Source organism: Erythrolamprus reginae, chromosome 10, assembly GCF_031021105.1.
Source record: "Erythrolamprus reginae isolate rEryReg1 chromosome 10, rEryReg1.hap1, whole genome shotgun sequence".
NCBI lineage: Eukaryota > Metazoa > Chordata > Lepidosauria > Squamata > Dipsadidae > Erythrolamprus > Erythrolamprus reginae.
In genome coordinates, this window is record NC_091959.1 from 16510596 (window position 1) to 16528413 (window position 17818).

General features: G+C 44.5%; 1 protein-coding gene across 1 annotated transcript in view; it reads left to right on the plus strand.

The window, feature by feature from the left end:
* Positions 1-17818, plus strand: part of MAP2K1 (mitogen-activated protein kinase kinase 1) — a 51764-nt gene that overhangs the window by 15098 nt on the left and 18848 nt on the right. Inside the window, exons 2-5 of the mRNA XM_070762673.1 lie at positions 10805-11015; positions 11668-11814; positions 14312-14389; positions 16249-16300. Coding sequence (XP_070618774.1) covers positions 10805-11015; positions 11668-11814; positions 14312-14389; positions 16249-16300 — 488 coding nt within the window. The remainder of the gene's footprint in view (positions 1-10804; positions 11016-11667; positions 11815-14311; positions 14390-16248; positions 16301-17818) is intronic.

Consider the following 17818-nt stretch of genomic DNA (forward strand, 5'->3'; position numbering starts at 1 on the left):
CCATCACTGGAGGTTTTTAAGAAGAGACTGGACAGCCATTTGTCTGGAATGCTAGAAGGGCTCCTGCTTGAGCAGTAGGTTGGACTAGAAGACCTCCAAGGTCCCTTTCCAACTCTTGTTAATCCTCCTGATGTCTGGCTTCTATGAAGTTGTGCATTTTATCTTATTTCTGATTAAAGGAACAACCTGATTTTAAGCAACGTGTTGCAGTTGTCAAAAAAGCCAATGTAATCCTGGGTCACAGAAGTAATAGTACCACTCTACTATACTAGCAAGACCACATTTTGAATACTGCATCCAGTTCTGGTCACTGGGATATGAAAAAGGTGTTGAGATTTGAGACAGTGCAAAGAAGAGCAATTAAGATGATAAGGGATCTGGAGCCTAAATTGTATGACAAATGGTTGGGGGAGCTAGATATGTCTAGCCCATCGAAGAGAAAGATTAAGGGGGACATGATAACTATTTTCACCACCCAGAGTCCCTCGGGAGTTGGGCGGCTTATAAATTTAATTAATAAAATAAAAATTAATAGTACAGTGGTACCTCTACTTATGAACTTAATTCGTTCCGTGACCAGGTTCTTAAGTAGAAAAGTTTGTAAGAAAAAGCATTTTTTTCCCATAGGAATCAATGTAAAAGCAAATAATGCGTGCAATTGGAGAAACCACAGGGAGGGTGAAGGCCCTATTTCCTCCCAGGAGATTCCTAGAGAGGACCCACAGAGACCTCTCCCTGCCTTTTCTGGCCCTGTTTCCTCCCAGGAGATTCCTAGAGAGGCCCCATGGAGGCTTCTCACCGCCTTTTCAGTTACAGTTTCGGAGGCTCGGGTTTGTAAGTGGAAAATGGTTCTTGAGAAGAGGCAAAAAAATCTTGAACACCCGGTTCTTATCTAGAAAAGTTCATAAGTAGAGGCATTCTTGGGTAGAGGGACTGTACTTGAGGGATTGTCCTAGAGAAGAGAGGATTGACTTATTCTCCAAAGCACCTGAGAGAAGGACAAGAAGCAATAGATGGAAGCTTATCAAAAAGAGATCCAACCTAGAAGTAGGGAGAAATTTTCTGACAGTGAAAAGAATTAATCAGTGAAACAGTTTGTCTACCAGAGTTGTGGATGCTCAATCACGGGACAACCACTTGTTTGGGATTAACAGAATACGAAGGGACCTTGTAACCCCCCCCCTGCCTAAACAGGCGACCCTACACCATTTCTGACAAATGGAGTCCAATCTCCTTGAAAGTCTCAAGTGATGAAGCTCCCACAACTTCCAAAACCAACTTCTGTTCCATTGGTCGATTGCTTTCACTGTCAGAAAATTTCTCCTTATTTCCAAGTTGAATATCTCTTTGTTCAGTTTCCATCCATTCCTTGTCTGGCCTTTGGAGAATAGCTTGACCCCTTCCTCCTCTCTGTGGGCAGCACCTCAACTATTGGAAGGCTGCTATCCTGTCTTCCCTGGTCCTTCTCTTCACTAGACTAGCCATGCCCAGTTCCTGCAACTATTCATTGCTTGTTTTAGCCTCCAGTCCCCTAATCATACTGGTTGCTCTCCACTGCACTTTTTAAAGAATCACAACGTATTTTTTAATGGTGTGGTCTCCTACCTTGAACACAGGGGGTTGGATTAGAAGACCTCTGAGGTCTCTTGAAGCCCTATGATTCCATGTTCTAAGCTTGATGTATGTGTAGACTTTGCCGTTGTATGTGATTTTGTGTATCTCAGATTGTGATAGAAACATAGAAGACTGACGGCAGAAAAAGACCTCATGGTCCATCTAGTCTGCCCTTATACTATTTCCTGTATTTTTATCTTAGGATGGATATATGTTTATCCCAGGCATGTTTAAATTCAGTTACTGTGGATTTACCAACCACGTCTGTTGGAAGTTTGTTCCAAGGATCTACTACTCTTTCAGTCAAATAATATTTTCTCACGTTGCTTCTGATCTTTCCCCCCAACTAATCTCATGCTTAAGACCTTCCACCATTCTTGTAGCCCGTCTTTGGACCCGTTCAATGTTGTCAATATCTTTTTGTAGGTGAGGTCTCCAGAACTGAACACAGTATTCCAAATGTGGTCTCACCAGCGCTCTATATAGCGGGATCACAATCTCCCTCTTCCTGCTTGTTATACCTCTAGCTATGCAGCCAAGAATCCTTCTTGCTTTCCCTACCGTCCGACCACACTGCTCACCCATTTTGAGACTGTCAGAAATCACTACCCCTAAATCCTTCTCTTCTGGTTTTTTTTGCTAACACAGAACTGCCGATACAATACTCCAACTGAGGCTTCCTTTTCCCCAAGTGCATTATTTTACATTTGGAAACATTAAACTGCAGTTTCCATTGCTTTGACCATTTATCTAGTAAAGCTAAATCATTTACCATATTACAGACGCCTCCAGGAATATCAACCCTATTGCACACTTTAGAGTCGTTGGCAAATAGGTAAACCTTCCCTACCAAACCTCCCCCTATGTCACTCACAAACACATTTTGAAGTCCAACACATGAGTAAACCTAGAGTTCCATGGATTGGGTCCTTAGATAAATCCCCAGGTTTTGGGTTGTTCAACACAAGCCGTAGGCTGGAAAAGGAACAGATTGCCAGCGGATGTCCTTTTGAAACTCGAGCTGTGTTGCACTCTGTTAAGGGAAACAAATCTTTTCCCGGAGCAGGAAGTACATAATCCAATTGCAATGACAGTTGAAAATTTACTGTGGCATACTAATGCAAGTCTCTGCTGCTCCTAATGATAACTTATTCACATTTCGGTTTGAGATTGTCAAGCTACCGGACAAGGGGTGGGCAAAGACAGCTGTTTTGGTTCTTTATTTTTTTAACAGCTTTTTACTTCCAGCTGATTCCTGGATATTGCATGGGGTCTCTGCTTCCCAACCCCTAAAGGGGAATTTGGCAAGTTTTTAAAATATATATATACAGTACTTTATTAATGGGGAAGGGGAATACAAAAAGAAAAATAGGAGGGGTGTGAGGCAAGAAATCTTTTTACATAGTAACATACATATACTGTATTGTTGTATATTCATTTCAACCATTTATCTATAAATATTTGTACAGTGATACCTCGTCTTACAAACGCCTCGTCTTACAAACTTTTCAAGATACAAACCCGGGGTTTAAGATTTTTTGCCTCGTCTTACAAACTATTTTCACCTTACAAACCCACCGCCGCCGCTGGGATGCCCCACCTCCGGACTTCCGTTACCAGCGAAGCACCCGTTTTTGCGCTGTTGGGATTCCCCTGAGGCTCCCCTCCATGGGAAACCCTACCTCCAGACTTCCGTGTTTTTGTGATGCTGCAGGGGAATCACAAAAACACAGAAGTCCGGAGGTGGGTTTTCGAGGACTTCCGTGCTTTTGCGATGCTGTGATTTCACTGATGCTCCCTTCGCTGGGAAACCCCACTTCCGGACTTCAATTGCCAGCGAAGCGCTTGTTTTTGTGATGCTGGGATTCTCCTGCAGCATCGCAAAAACACAGAAGTCCCGAGGTGGGGTTTCCCATGGAGGGGACCCTCAGGGGAATTCCCAACAGCGCAAAAATGGGCGCTTTGGCTGGCAAAAGGGGTGAATTTTGGGCTTGCGCGCATTAATCGCTTTTCCATTGATTCCTATGGGAAACATTGTTTCGTCTTACAAACTTTTCACCTTAAGAACCTGGTCCCGGAACCAATTAAGTTTGTAAGACAAGGTATCACTGTATTGTATTCAGTATTCGTATTTACATAGCCTTATATCTATGAAGTATAGTAGTTTAACGAATAAAGTACCGGTAGTGCTTTGATATATGCATTAGTAGGTAGGTAATATAGTAAAGATTTTAGATGAGGTAGAAAAAGGGGGGGGTAGTAGCTGCAAGATAGCAGGAGTATACATTGTGACAACTTAGTTTTGGTTATGTTTATTAATTTTGTGGATAAAAGATATTTGTGAGTTATATTGTTAGTATATTGTCGATAATTATCGGTTGGATTAAACTCAGACATAGATTGTGTTTCAGTTTTAGTCAGAATTTCTGTTGTGTATATTTTTCTCTTGGTTTAAGATAAGTACAGTGATCGCTCTATTATCGTGAGGGTTCCGTTCCAAGACCCCTCGCGATAATCGATTTTTCGCGATGTAGGGTTGCGGAAGTAAAAACACCATCTGCGCATGCGTGCCCTTTTTTTCTATGGCCGCGCATGCGTAGATGGTGGAGTTTGCGTTCCCCGCCGCCCACGCAAAGGGGAAACCCCGATTCGGCTCCTCGCTGCTGCTGCGCTACCGAGCAGATCAGCTGCTGGGCGGCCGAAGGAACCTTCCCTGGGTCTTCCCGGCCGCCCACGCAAAGGGGAAACCCCGGCTCCTCGCTGATGCCCGCCGCTCGCCCGCCCGCCAGCAAGAGGGGGAAGACCCAGGGAAGGTTCCTTCGGCCGCCCAGCAGCTGATCTGCTCAGCGCAGCAGCAGCGAGCAAACGAAGATCGGGGTTTCCCAGCCGCCCACGCAAAGGGGAAACCCCGGCTCCTCGCTGATGCCCCCGCCCGCCGCCCGCCGCCCGCCAGCAAGAGGGGGAGAGATAGAGAAAGAGAGAGAAGGAAAGAAAGAGATGAGAGAGGGAGGAAGAGAGTGTGAGAGAGGAAGAAGCAAGATAGAGAAAGAGAGAGAGAAAGAAAGATGAGAAAGGAAGGAAGAGAGTGACGTCATCGGGTGGAAAAATCGCGATATAGCGTTTCGCGAAGATCAAGATCGCGAAACTCGAGGGATCACTGTACTTTTATTTGGTTTCTATTTTTATTGTTTTTAAGATTAGATAGCCATCTGTACCATTTCTCCCAGGCCTTGTAGAACTCAGAATCGTTTTTATTTTGTATTTCCATTGGCAACTTTTAAGACTTGTGGACTTCAACTCCCAGAATTTGGGGCAAAGAACCCCAATTATACCTACCAATTGATGGGGACCAAGCTTTCTGAGACAACCCAAGAAAGGGATCTTGGAGTTTTGGTGGACAGCTCAATGAAGATGTCAACCCAGTGTGCAGCAGCAGTAAAAAAAAAAAGCAAATTCCACGCTTGGCATGATTAGGAAGGGAATAGAAAATAGATTGGCAAGTGTTTTATTGACTCTGTACAAATCAGTGGTGAGACCAATTTGGAGTACTGTGTACAGTTCTGGTCACCACACCTCAAGAAGGATATAATGGAACTGGAAAAGGTGTAAAAAAGGGCAACAAGAAAGATCAAGGAAATGGAGCCCCTCCCTTATGAAACCAAGTTGCAACGCCTGGGTCTCTTCAGCCTTGAAAGACGGCGTTTAAAAGGTGACTTGATCGAATAAAATCATGCATGGGATAGAAAAGGTGGATAGAGAAAAAATGTTTTCTCTATCACACAATACTAGGACGAGGGGGCCCTCCCTAAAGCTCATAGGTAAGAAAGTGAGGACAAATAAAGGGAAATATTTCTTCACCCAGAGGGTCCTTGGTTTATGGAATTCACTTCCCGAAGAGGTCATGAGAGCTGTCAGCCTGGATAGCTTCAAGGCAGGATTAGACAGATTCATGGATGCCAAGTGTATCGGTGGTTATTGAAATGGATGTCCAAATGCTCCCTCTATGATGGTTGAGACAGGCAGGATTCCATTGGGTACCATTTGTTGTGGGTCAAGGAAAAAGGAGGGTTTTGCCTTCTCTTTCTGCTCAAGATCCCCCACTGCCACTGTGTGACACAGAATGCTGGACTCGATAAGCTTTGACCCGAATCAGCATGGCTCTTCTTATTTATTTATTTATTTTATTTATTTATTGGATTTGTATGCCGCCCCTCTCCGGAGACTCGGGGCGGCTAACAGCAATAATAAGACAGCGTACAATAATAATCCAATACTAAAAACGATTAAAACCCCATTAATATAAAAACCAAACATACAGACAGACATACCATGCATAAAATTGTAAAGGCCTAGGGGGAAAGAGTATCTCAATTCCCCCATGCCTGGCGGCAGAGATGGGTTTTAAGTAGCTTACAAAAGGCAAGGAGGGTGGGGGCAATTCTAATTTCTGGGGGGAGTTGGTTCCAGAGGGCCGGGGCCGCCACAGAGAAGGCTCTTCCCCTGGGTCCCGCCAAGCGGCATTGTTTAGTTGACGGGACCCGGAGAAGACCCACTCTGTGGGACCTAACTGGTCGCTGGGATTCGTGCAGCAGAAGGTGGTCCCGGAGATAATCTGGTGCGGTGCCATGAAGGGCTTTATAGGTCATAACGAACACTTTGAATTGTGACCAGAAACTGATCGGCAACCAATGCAGACTGTGGAGTGTTGATGTAACATGGGCATATTTAGGGAAGCCCATGATTGCTGTCGCAGCTGCATTCTGCACGATCTGAAGTTTCCGAACACTTCAAAGGTAGCCCCATGTAGAGAGCATTACAGTAGTTGAGCCTCGAGGTGATGAGGGCATGAGTGATTGTGAGCAGTGACTCACGGTCCAAATAGGGTCGCACCAGGCGAACCTGGGCGAACGCCCCCCTCGCCACAGCTGAAAGATGTTTCTCTAATGTGAGCTGTGGATAGAGGAGGACGCCCAAGTTGCGAACCCTCTCTGAGGGGGTCAATGATTTTCCCCCCAGGGTAATGGATGGACAGATGGAATTGTCCTTATGTTCTTATGTTAATTCTCCAGTCAGCAATTCTGGGAGTTAAAGTCCACAAGTCTTAAAGTTGCCAAGTTTGGGGACCCCAGGTTTAAACCATCCATTCTGTGAAAATTGTAATGTTCCATAGCTGTGTTCTAACCAAAACCCATATCCTTGTGAGCGTGAGAAGTGATTTCTTGCTGTTTCAAAAATTACCGGTCCACAAATCCATTGCTGATGGTGTGCAACATTGAGTTTGCCAGTCATTTGTTGCTGATTTCGCTGCTGGATTTCTCATAAGCAATTTGCCCTCTCCAAGAGCCTTGCTTAATGGTGAGAATTGGTCAAGCCTAATCTTATAACAACTGCAAAATGCAAGATAGAAAATATTAGACTAACGGTTGGCATCAGCTCTCATTTCTCTGTCTTTTGATTAGCAAGGTTCAAAAGTGGCCGTTGACGTTCCTGGATTCATTAAATGTGCTTTGCTGAAGACCCCAAAATACACCAGCAGCTGCTTTCATCTCTGGCAGAATCTGGTGCAAGAAAAGGATAGAATGGATTTTATGCCTCTCAGTTTAAAAATAAGGAATCGGGAAGCATTTGCACAAACCTGAAAGAAGCCTAAGACTTAGCAACTTTAAGATGTGTGGACTTCAACTCCCAGAATTCCCCAGCCAGCATGGAATTCCGGGAAATGAAGTCCTCAAACCTTAAGGTTGCTACATTTTTGGGGAGGGGGGGGAAGGTGGTCTAAGAGATGATTGATCTTAGAAGAAAAGAGGGAGCATCTCAGATCCTCTTCTTTTGAACCTCTTTATTTTTATTGAGAGGAGAAAAACGATGGAGAAGTGAGGAACATCCATGCAAAGTATGAATGGTTGCGTAACGGCTTGCAAATCTGGTTTCATTGAGTGCCTAAAACATATCAGCAGAATGGAAAGTACTATCTGTTTGCTGCAAATGGAATCTGAGAATATTATTGACCCCCTCGGAGAGGGTCCGCAATTTGGGCGTCCTCCTCGATCCACAGCTCACATTAGAGAAACATCTTTCAGCTGTGGCAAGGGGGACGTTTGCCCAGGTTCGCCTGGTGCACCAGTTGCGGCCCTATTTGGACTGGGAGTCCCGTCGACTAAACAATGTCGTCTGGCGGGACCCAGGGGAAGAGCCTTCTCTATGGCGGCCCCAACCCTCTGGAACCAGCTCCCCCCGGAGATTAGGATTGCCCCCACCCTCCTTGCCTTTCGTAAACTCCTTAAAACCCACCTCTGTCGTCTCTGTAGTTTTAGTGCATGATATGACTGTATGTATGTTTTTTATATTGGGGTTCTTTGCTTTTAGATTTTTAAATGTACAAGTGTTATTTTAGATTTTGAATTATTAGATTTGTCAATGTATATTGTTTTTGTTACTGCTGTGAGCCGCCCCGAGTCTGCGGAGAGGGGCGGCATACAAATCTAATTAATTAATTAATAATAATAATAATAATAATAATAATAATAATAATAATAATAATATATTCTGCAGGGGAGATGATTGCTCACCGGGAACAAGACAGCTGTGTTGAATCAATTGGGTTTGAAAGTTAATTAATGGTGCTCACGTGGTTGATATTATTTCTGCTGGATGGGTGTCCCATTAAGGTGTCCCATCTGTGCCGCAGGAAGGAACAGAGGCAGGAAAAATACACGTGTGTGGATAGGGACATATCTGGAACATTGAGCGCTCTCACAAGTTGTCTGTCAGTCACTAAGCATCCATTTCTTAGAGAGTTGGTGGGATCTGAAGATCTTGCAGCTTCCACCTCTTCTTCAGTAGGCTGTGGAGCTCCCAGGGATGCCAAGGGGGCCATGCTGTCTTGTGGCCCAATTTACTCACAGGGTGGTTGGGGGATAAAACTAGGAGGGAGCTCTCTGTAGGGGGATGTCAAAAGAAATAGATCAGATATACCTAACTCTGAAGGTCCCGTTAAACCAATGCTTTTCAAATAGTGGGACAGGCAGGAGCGATGCTAGGAGGGGCATGTGTGACCCCAGGGAATATGCGTGATCCCTCTCAATTGATTCCCTAACCGAAAATAGGCTCCACTGATTTCAGTGTGACTTACTCCCAGGTAAGTGGGTAGAGTAGCCTTCCCCGGCCAATGCTTGCCGCTTATAATAAGTAAAATAATAAATATCAACATTAAATTTCATTGGGGCATGTTGTATTTGGGCCTGGGCCAGCCGTTGCTCCCACAGATGGGAGAGACGCGGCACAAAGTGAATGAAAGCCTGGCTGACAGCCAGGAAGATGTGGTAGACAGCCAGGAAGATGTGGCAGACAGCCAGGAGGACGAGACCACTGGGACGCAGGATTCAGCAGACAGCCCAGGGGATTTGGCATGCAGTCCCTTAGACAGTCTTTCGTCCCTGGGTTCTTCTGCAGATCAGTATATTGATCTGCGTAGCCGAAGAGCTATGCAAAGAAGGGATCGCTTTAAGAAGTATTACAAGTCATTATAGGAGCACCTGGGCTGGGTGTGGTTCTTATACTGAGGGCTGGGTGTGGTTCCCTTAATGAGGGATAAAGGGATAAAAGGGAACAAAGGCCAAGGCAAACTGTGGCTGTTTATCTGTGTTATTTTGTGGTTCCTGCTCTGAGGTTTCTGTTCCGTGCCGTTGGAGTTTTCAACCCAGCTTTTTCAGACAAGTAGGAGGTGAAAACTGTTTGCTCCAAAGATTCAAAAGGACTCCTGAAACGTCTTTGCTCATTCCAGGTTGTCTTTGTTTGTTTTTTCCTGTGTTTTTGTATGCGGCTGAAGTAAGCCTTGCATTGTTTTCGGACACTACGAACTGTTTTGAGTAACCCTTTTTTGTTGATTTAATACAAGTTTGCTGATTAGCAGAGCACGTATGTGTTTTATTTCTTTTCCTTGGACTGTTACGCATTGCCTGAGCCAGTCAGGCAGAACAGGGCTCAGATCGGAGAGTTGGGGGAGGGGGCGCAAAATGTTTAATTCTTCCTAGGGGGGACGTAACAGAAAATAATTGAGAAGCACTGCGTTAAACTGATTCATTGCTAAACAACTTACGTTCAAGAATCTTCTCAACTCATGGTTTGCACCTGCTTTGAGTTAACTAAGGGTTCACAGAATTCAAGCGGAAATTGGACTTGGCTTGCGTGTGGCTATGTTGGGATTCTAGGCTGATTCCTCTTTTGACACCCCCGCCCCCACGTTCTGCCACTCCTTCTTTTACAGGGGAGCTTGCAAACAAAAGGGAGACACAAACACCATAAAAATTGTTAATTAATCCGTTTGAGTATGTTTTTCTTTTCTTTCTTTTTTTTCTATAATTTTTTAAATTAATTTTAAATGTTAAAACATACAAACTACATACATACAACATAAAAACAGTGTCCTGTGAAGGTGCAGTCCTGTGAAGGTGCACCCATCACCTGACAACATACATATATACCCCACCACCAATTGGAGGGTCTGTACTAGCATCTTTAATATTCTTCTAAGCTGGAATCTGCGTTCTATTTACATATCAAACAGTGATTCTAATTTATTCTTTATGGCTAAATCACAAATTCTACTTGTCATGTAACCTCTCACCATTTCCCATCGTTCCATCAGTTTTTTCATTGTACATATTTATCTTTACCTCCATAATTTCAAAGCATTAAAGGCAGAGAGTATGTTTTTCTTTTATCAAATTTTTCTTCCTTCTCCTAATACAAATTATGTATTTTAGCCCCTTTTATGTGTGTGTGTTGCTGGTTTATTGTTTGACCTTTTTTATTTACATAAGAACATAGAATTAGGTTAGAACAGCAAGAAATACATCGATATGAAAAACCGCATAAGATGTAAAATTGTATATAAAGCAAAATAAGCAAGGAAACAGAGACTAAGATATCTCTCTATTTTCTGTATGTACCACTGTTTGCTTGTCAATAAAAGTTTCTAAAATTAAAAAAAAATTGTTAAGGGTAGTGGGTGACAATGGGTGACAGCAGAAACAACAAGGCAGCTTTGCTGTAATGGGCATCATTCCAAACTTCCTCTTTTCTTATGTCCGAATTTTCTGTATCTTGAGGGAGAGCAGCATGCCTGGAGGTCTCGTCTCCTGTCCCTTTTAATAGCACCTTTCTCCCTTCTCTCACCTGGGCCCCACAGGACCAATTTGGAAGCCCTGCAGAAAAAATTGGAGGAGTTGGAACTGGACGAACAGCAGCGGAAACGGCTGGAGGCCTTTTTAACCCAGAAGCAAAAAGTGGGAGAACTGAAGGACGATGACTTCGAGAAGATCAGCGAACTGGGCGCAGGCAATGGTGGCGTGGTTTTCAAAGTCTCACACAAGCCATCCGGACTCATCATGGCCAGGAAGGTGAGTTTCATGACTGGTGAAGTTCACGTGTCTCGCTAAGCCAGGGGTGACAAAATTCAAGCGCCGCGGACCGGCCTGGAAATATCAAAGGATTTGCATGTGGTGCCTCTGCTGGCTAAAATGGGCCGTATACGCCTCCCTCCGTGGACCATTTTCGGCCTCAACAGCCTCCTGCAGCACTCTGCTGGGCAAAAATGGGCACTCTGCATTGACATTTCGGCCAGCAGAGTGCTGCAGGAGGCCATGGTGGGAGAAAATGAGGCCTGCTCATAGTGGCTTCTTCCTTGGTGAATGAAGGGTGGCACGGGCCCATTTTCAGCCTCCACAGCCTTCTGCAGCACTCTACTGGCCAAAAACAGGCACTCTGCATGGACTGTTTTCGGCCATCAGAGTGCTGCAGGAGGCCATGGTGGGCGAAGATGAGGTGTGTGTGGGCCTGCTCATAATGGCTTCTTCCTTGGTGAATGAAGGGTGGCACGGGCCTTTCCTTTGAGGGGTGGCTTCTGGGCAGGGCTCCATAAAGATCAGAAGAGGGCTCAGGTCAGAGGTTTTAGCTCCCTGGGATCGTCTGCGGGCAGCAGGGTGGGTTTTGGGCTTTGCAGGTCATGGAAGGAACCGAGGGGCAACCCACAGTGACTGTCTCTTTTGGCAGTTGATTCATCTCGAGATCAAGCCGGCCATTCGCAACCAGATCATTCGTGAGCTCCAGGTCCTACACCAATGCAACTCTCCTTACATTGTGGGGTTTTATGGAGCCTTTTACAGCGACGGCGAGATCAGCATTTGCATGGAGCACATGGTAAGTGGACCTCTTTGCTTGGGTGGAGGAGGCTACTTAGGGTCCTGTGGGGCTTGAGCTGTCAAGGGCTAGGAGAGGTTGGTTTGAGGAGTAGAGTCAGTTCCTGCCTTCCTCCATTTATCCATTCCTCCATCCCTCCCTCCATCCGTGCATCCCTCTATTTGTTCCCACCCTCCGTCCCTCCCTTCATTTTACATCCATCCATCCTTCTATTTTCCTTCCTTCCTTCCTCATCCATCCTTGTTTTCCTTCCTTCCTTCCTTCCTCCATCTATCCATCCCTCTATTTTCCTTCCTTTCTTCCTCATCCATCCATCCATCCTGCTAGTTTGTTCCCACCCTCCCTACTTAAAAACTGTTCTAGATAAGAACCAGGTGTTCAAGATTTGTTTTGCCTCTTTTTAAGAACCGTTTTCTACTTAAGAACCCGAGCCCGGAAAAATTTCCCAGGAAATTTGAGAGCGGCACGAAGGCCCGGTCAGTTTCCTGCCATTCCCCCTAGGTTTCTCTCTCTGGCGCAGTGTATGGGAGGCGCACGCTCCTCCTCGCTGCCTCAGAGTCCCTCTTCTTTTTTTTAAGCCTAAAAGTTTTGGATTCCCTTCACCTCACCTTCTTCTTTTGGCAGCGACTGTCCCCCTCCTCCTCTTCTTCTTCCTCCTCCTCCTCCCACCCAAATTCCGAGCTTTTATTTCTTTCCTAATGGGTTTGCACACATTATTTGCTTTTACATTGATTCCTATGGGAAAAATTGCTTCTACTTAAGAACGTTTCTACTTGAGAACCTGGTCACGGAACGAATTAAATTCTTAAGTAGAGGTACCACTGTATGTGGATTTCAACATAAACACCAGTGTTTACTGGCTGGGGAATTCCGGAAGTTGAAGTCCGCATATCTTAAAGTTGCTAAGCTTGAGAAACACTGAACTAAAGAATTGAGGAACTGACTGAGTTTGCCCCGATTTCATTGCAGGCAATATTTCTTCTTCCCTTCTACTCCCACCTTCCTGTTCATTATTTTTTTTAATGTTTGTTTTCCTGCTCATAGAAACAAAAATCTCACTTTATTTTGGACATCTGTCAGCCTTGGTCTGGCCAGATGGAGCCTCCCACCACCACGTTAGAGCTCTTGGGGGTCAGTTGAGCCTCTTTTCGCCTGACTCTTGAAGAGAGAGATGGAACAATTCTATATATGGGGAAGAAATTGCTTCGAGGCGCTGAAATTAAAAAATCGACAAAAACTAGCTTTTGATTCCTGCTTTTTTTTAGCCACGTTTGCTCTGGAGGTCATTTGATGCCTAAACAGAGCTTTTAACTCATCTTCCCCATTGGGCTCCTAATACAGTGTTCCCCTGATTTTCGCGGGTTCAAACTTCGCTAATAACCTATACCACGGTTTTTCAAAAAATATTAATTAAAATACTTCACATGTTTTTTTCTATACCACAGTTTTCCCCGCCCGATGACGTCATACGTCATTGCCAAACTAATAATTTTTGCAAATAAATAACAAAAAACATAATTATTGTTAATAAATAATTATGTTTATAAATATCAGGACCACTAAGTGTCTTATTCAATGGTGAGTACCAGTAATAATGGTGAGTAAATGGTTGTTAAGGGAATGGGAAATGGTAATTTAGGGGTTTAAAGTGTTAAGGGATGGCTTGTGATGCTGTCCATAGTCAAAAATGGTATATTTACTTCCGCATCTCTACTTTGCGGAAATTCGACTTTCGCGGGCGGTCTCGGAACGCCTCCCCCGCGGAAATCGAGGGAACACTGTATTCCTTTTGGGGAGGAAATTTAGTTTTGAATTCAGAGAGAATAGAGACTTTTGAGGAAGAGCTATCAAGAGATGAAGAGAGGGAAGGATGGTCCAGAGGGGGTGTAGTTTGTGTGATGAGAGAAGAAAGGTAACACCTGTTCCTTCGGCAATCTGTCAAGTATTGGAAGAATAGACTAGCATTGGCGATGTTACCTTGTTGGGTAATGAATTGCAGGAAAACAATCAAGCTTGAAGGGCACCAAAGACACACACACACCCCAGTCGCCCTCCTCCTCCTCTTTATCCACTCTGCAAACCCAGTTAGCACTTATTATTATTTTATTACCTAGTTGGGTAATAAAATGTCTCCAAAAGAACCCTCCAAGCCCAAAGAACACCAAGGACCCCTCGTATTGAAAGAATGGCTTTATATCTCCTCTTACTGTATTTTTCGGAGTACAGTATAAGTATTAGGTCCCAAAGAGTTGGCCTTCTCCGGGTCCCGTCGACTAAACAATGCTGTCTGGCGGGACCTAGGGGTAGAGCCTTCTCTGTGATGGCTCCGGCCCTCTGGAATCAACTCACCCCGGAGATTCAAATTGCCCCCACCCTCCTTGCCTTCTGCAAGATGTTAAAGACCCATTTATGCCGCCAGGCATGAGGGGACTAATCATCTGCCCCCCCCCCCCCGATCTTTCTGAATCTAGCCTTTGAGAATGGTATTTCTTAATAGGATGGCGGATCTTTGGATCAAGTCTTGAAGAAGGCTGGCAGAATTCCCGAGAAGATTCTTGGCAAAGTCAGCATTGCGGTAAGTATGTAGTTTGGGCCTGTGAAAAGACCGATGCCAAGGGGGTTAATGTCACCAGGAAGAGGTCCAGAAGGGAGAGGACGCTGAGAACATCTTTAAGGCAACAATATATGGAATTCGTCTTCCACTCTCTCCCTCCTTCCTTCCTTCCTCCTCTTCTTCCTTTTCTTTTCCTCTTCCCTTCCCTCTTCATTCTTCCCTCTTCTTCCTTTCTCTTTTCCTTTCTCTTCTTCCCTTTCTTCCTTCCTCCTCTCTCTTATTTCCTCCTCTTTCCTTCTCATCTACCTTCTCCCTCCCCCTCTCTTCTTTCTTCCTCTTCCTTCCTCCTCTTCTCTTCTTCCTTTTTTCCTTTTCCTCCTCTTCCATTCCTTCTTCGTCCTTCTTCCCTCTTTTTTCCTCCCTTCCTTCCTTCCTCTTCCACCTCTCATTCCTTCCTCCTCTTCCTTCTCATCTACCTTCTTCCTCCTTTCTTCCTTTTCCCTTCTTCGTTCCTCCTGTCTTCTTTTTTCCTTCCCTTCCTTTTCTTCCTCCTCTCGTTCTTCTTCCTTCCACCTCCTCCTCTCTTCTTATTCCTTTCTCCTCCTTCTTCCTTCCTTCTTCGTCCTTCTCCTTCATCTTTCTTCCTCTTTCTTTTTTCTTCTTTTTCTTTCCTTCTCATCTACCTTCCTCCTTTCTTCCTTCTCCCTTCTTCGTTCCTCCTGTCTTCTTTTTTCCTTCCCTTCCCTTTCTTCCTCCACTCGTTCTTCTTCCTTCCACCTCCTCCTCTCTTCTTATTCCTTTCTCCTCCTCCTTCCTTCCTTCTTCGTCCTTCTCTCTTCTTCATCTTTCTTCCTCTTTCTTTTCTCCTCTTTTTCTTTCCTTCTCATCTACCTCCTTCCTCCTTTCTTCCTTTTTCCTCCCTCATCTTCTTCCTTCCTTTTCTTCCTCCTCTCTTTCCTTCCAGCTCCTCCTCTCTTACTCCTTTCTCCTCCTCTCTTCTTTCTTACTCTACTTCCTCCTTCTCCCTTCTTCCTTCTGTCTTTCTTTTCCATTCAAAATGAAGGCCTCAGATAAGGCTGGCTATGCAAGTGGCAAAATCAGGGATGTTTCCTCCCCTCCAAGGATTGTAAACCATGTAGCAGCCTCTGTTTTATGCCTCCATCCCCAGGAACACGTTTTCTGGGTCCTCCATCTCTTGCAAAGAAGTGACTCACTTGCCTTTGGAAGAGCTGTGAATTATTACGAAAGACCCATCCAGATGGGTGGAACATTTGTGGGTGCTATTGCCAGAAATTGAACCTGATGGTGTTTAACAACAGCTTTCCATTCCTTGGCACACAATACAGATTGGGGTCACATAGAGAGAAAAACAGTAAAAAAAAATAAAAGACATTCTGTCTCTATGTGTCTCTCTTTCTGCTTCCCATCTGTCATAATCGGCTGAAACAACAACGACAAAAATCAGTTCCCAGTTTTCCTAAAGTTTTAAGACAACGTAGATGACCTGCCTCAATGTCCCTCAGCCTTGTCACCTTTAAGAGGCAATGACTTCAACTCCCAGAATTCCCTAGCTAGCAATGTTGGCTAGGGAATTTTGGGAGTTGAAGTCCACGCATCTTAAAATTGACAAAGCTGAGAAACATTAACCAGCCTCATGGAATTTGCTCCTGTGCTTGGTTGAGCGGCAAACCATTTCCCCCCCCTTTTTTAATTAAAACAAATTAGTGGACAGAGAAAATGATAACAGCTATCTGGGTGTGTCTGCATCAAACTGGAAGATTCTATTCAGGAGGAATATGGCTACGTTGCTTTGAAGTTTACCCAGTTGCATGTTGGTCATTGTTTGCTTGTTGCAATGAGCGCCTTGTTTTGATTCACAGGTCATAAAAGGTCTAACGTATTTGAGAGAAAAGCACAAGATCATGCACAGAGGTAGGTGAATTCTCTTTCCTTCCAGCTGGTCCTCAAGGCAGCCAGGTTTTCTCACTAGACCTGTTTTGCTAAAAATTGCAAATATTTACAGCAGCACGAAGCTTAGAACTTCAGCCTGATGATGGTGAATGTGATTTCACCGAAACGTCGCATAGACACTCAAAATATTACACGGGGCAAACCCCGAACTCAGAACAATCTACATATTATATATATATATATATATGATGGTTTTGGCATATTCGGGTTTCTTCCCGTGTAGGATTTGGAAATTTCTGGCAACGTTTCGACGAGGTCCCACTCGTCATCTTCAGGCTGGTGCTTCTGTCCTTGTTCTAGGGCGAACACAGGGAGACCTGAGCTGCCTTCCTTCTATAAATACTGGTGGCTGGGTGTGGTTTGATGGCTCAGCAATTGCCTGCTGTGTAGAAACTTCCTGGGGAGTCAGTGGGGTAACACCTGGGGTCGTTGATGTAACTGAGGTATGCTGATTAGTTAATGATTGTGATATCATGCCTAATCCACAATCATTAACTAATCAGCATACCTCAGTTACATCAACGACCCCAGGTGTTACCCCACTGACTCCCCAGGAAGTTTCTACATAGCAGGCAATTGCTGAGCCATCAAACCACACCCAGCCACCAGTATTTATAGAAGGAAGGCAGCTCAGGTCTCCCTGTGTTCACCCTAGAACAAGGACAGAAGCACCAGCCTGAAGATGACGAGTGGGACCTCGTCGAAACGTTGCCAGAAATTTCCAAATCCTACACGGGAAGAAACCCGAATATGCCAAGACCTTAATACCTGTACCCGTGAAAATCTACGAAAACAAATACACACACACACACACACTAGTAAAATACATGATGAAGGTTATAGAGGAGATACTCATAGTAAAATATATCTAAGAAGGTATAGTAATAGAACATATCAATGAAAGAATACAAGAAGAGATATAGGAATAGAAGAAAGGTATAGGAGATATAGGAAAGCAATAGGACAGGGGACGGAAGGCACTCTAGTGCACTTTTACTCGCCCCTTACTGACTTCTTAGGAATCTGGATAGGTCAACCGTAGATAGTCTAAGGGTAAAGTGTTGGGGGTTTGGGGATGACACTATGGAGTCCGGTAATGAGTTCCACGCTTCGACAACTCGGTTACTGAAGTCCGCAATAAATCCAGAATTTCAGTCACAAGCTATTGTCATAATTCAAGTTTTCATGTGACAAGACTTAAGTTTTATTATTGTCTATATATTGTCGTAAAACAAAGTCACTAGGGTGGTTAAGGAAATCACATGGCCGTTGAGTGAAGCACTAGGTCCTTAAGTGAATCCACCATGGCCTAATAGACGCTCTTTTTTTGCCAAAAAAAACCCCACGGTCAGATCATTGCAGATCCTGTTCTAAATGGGAGCCACTTGCCACGTGCCCGAAATGCAACCGTAATTACTTTGGGAGGAGGGTAGCAGTTGTAACTTTGAGGACAGGTTGTAAGTACTTTTTACACCAAAA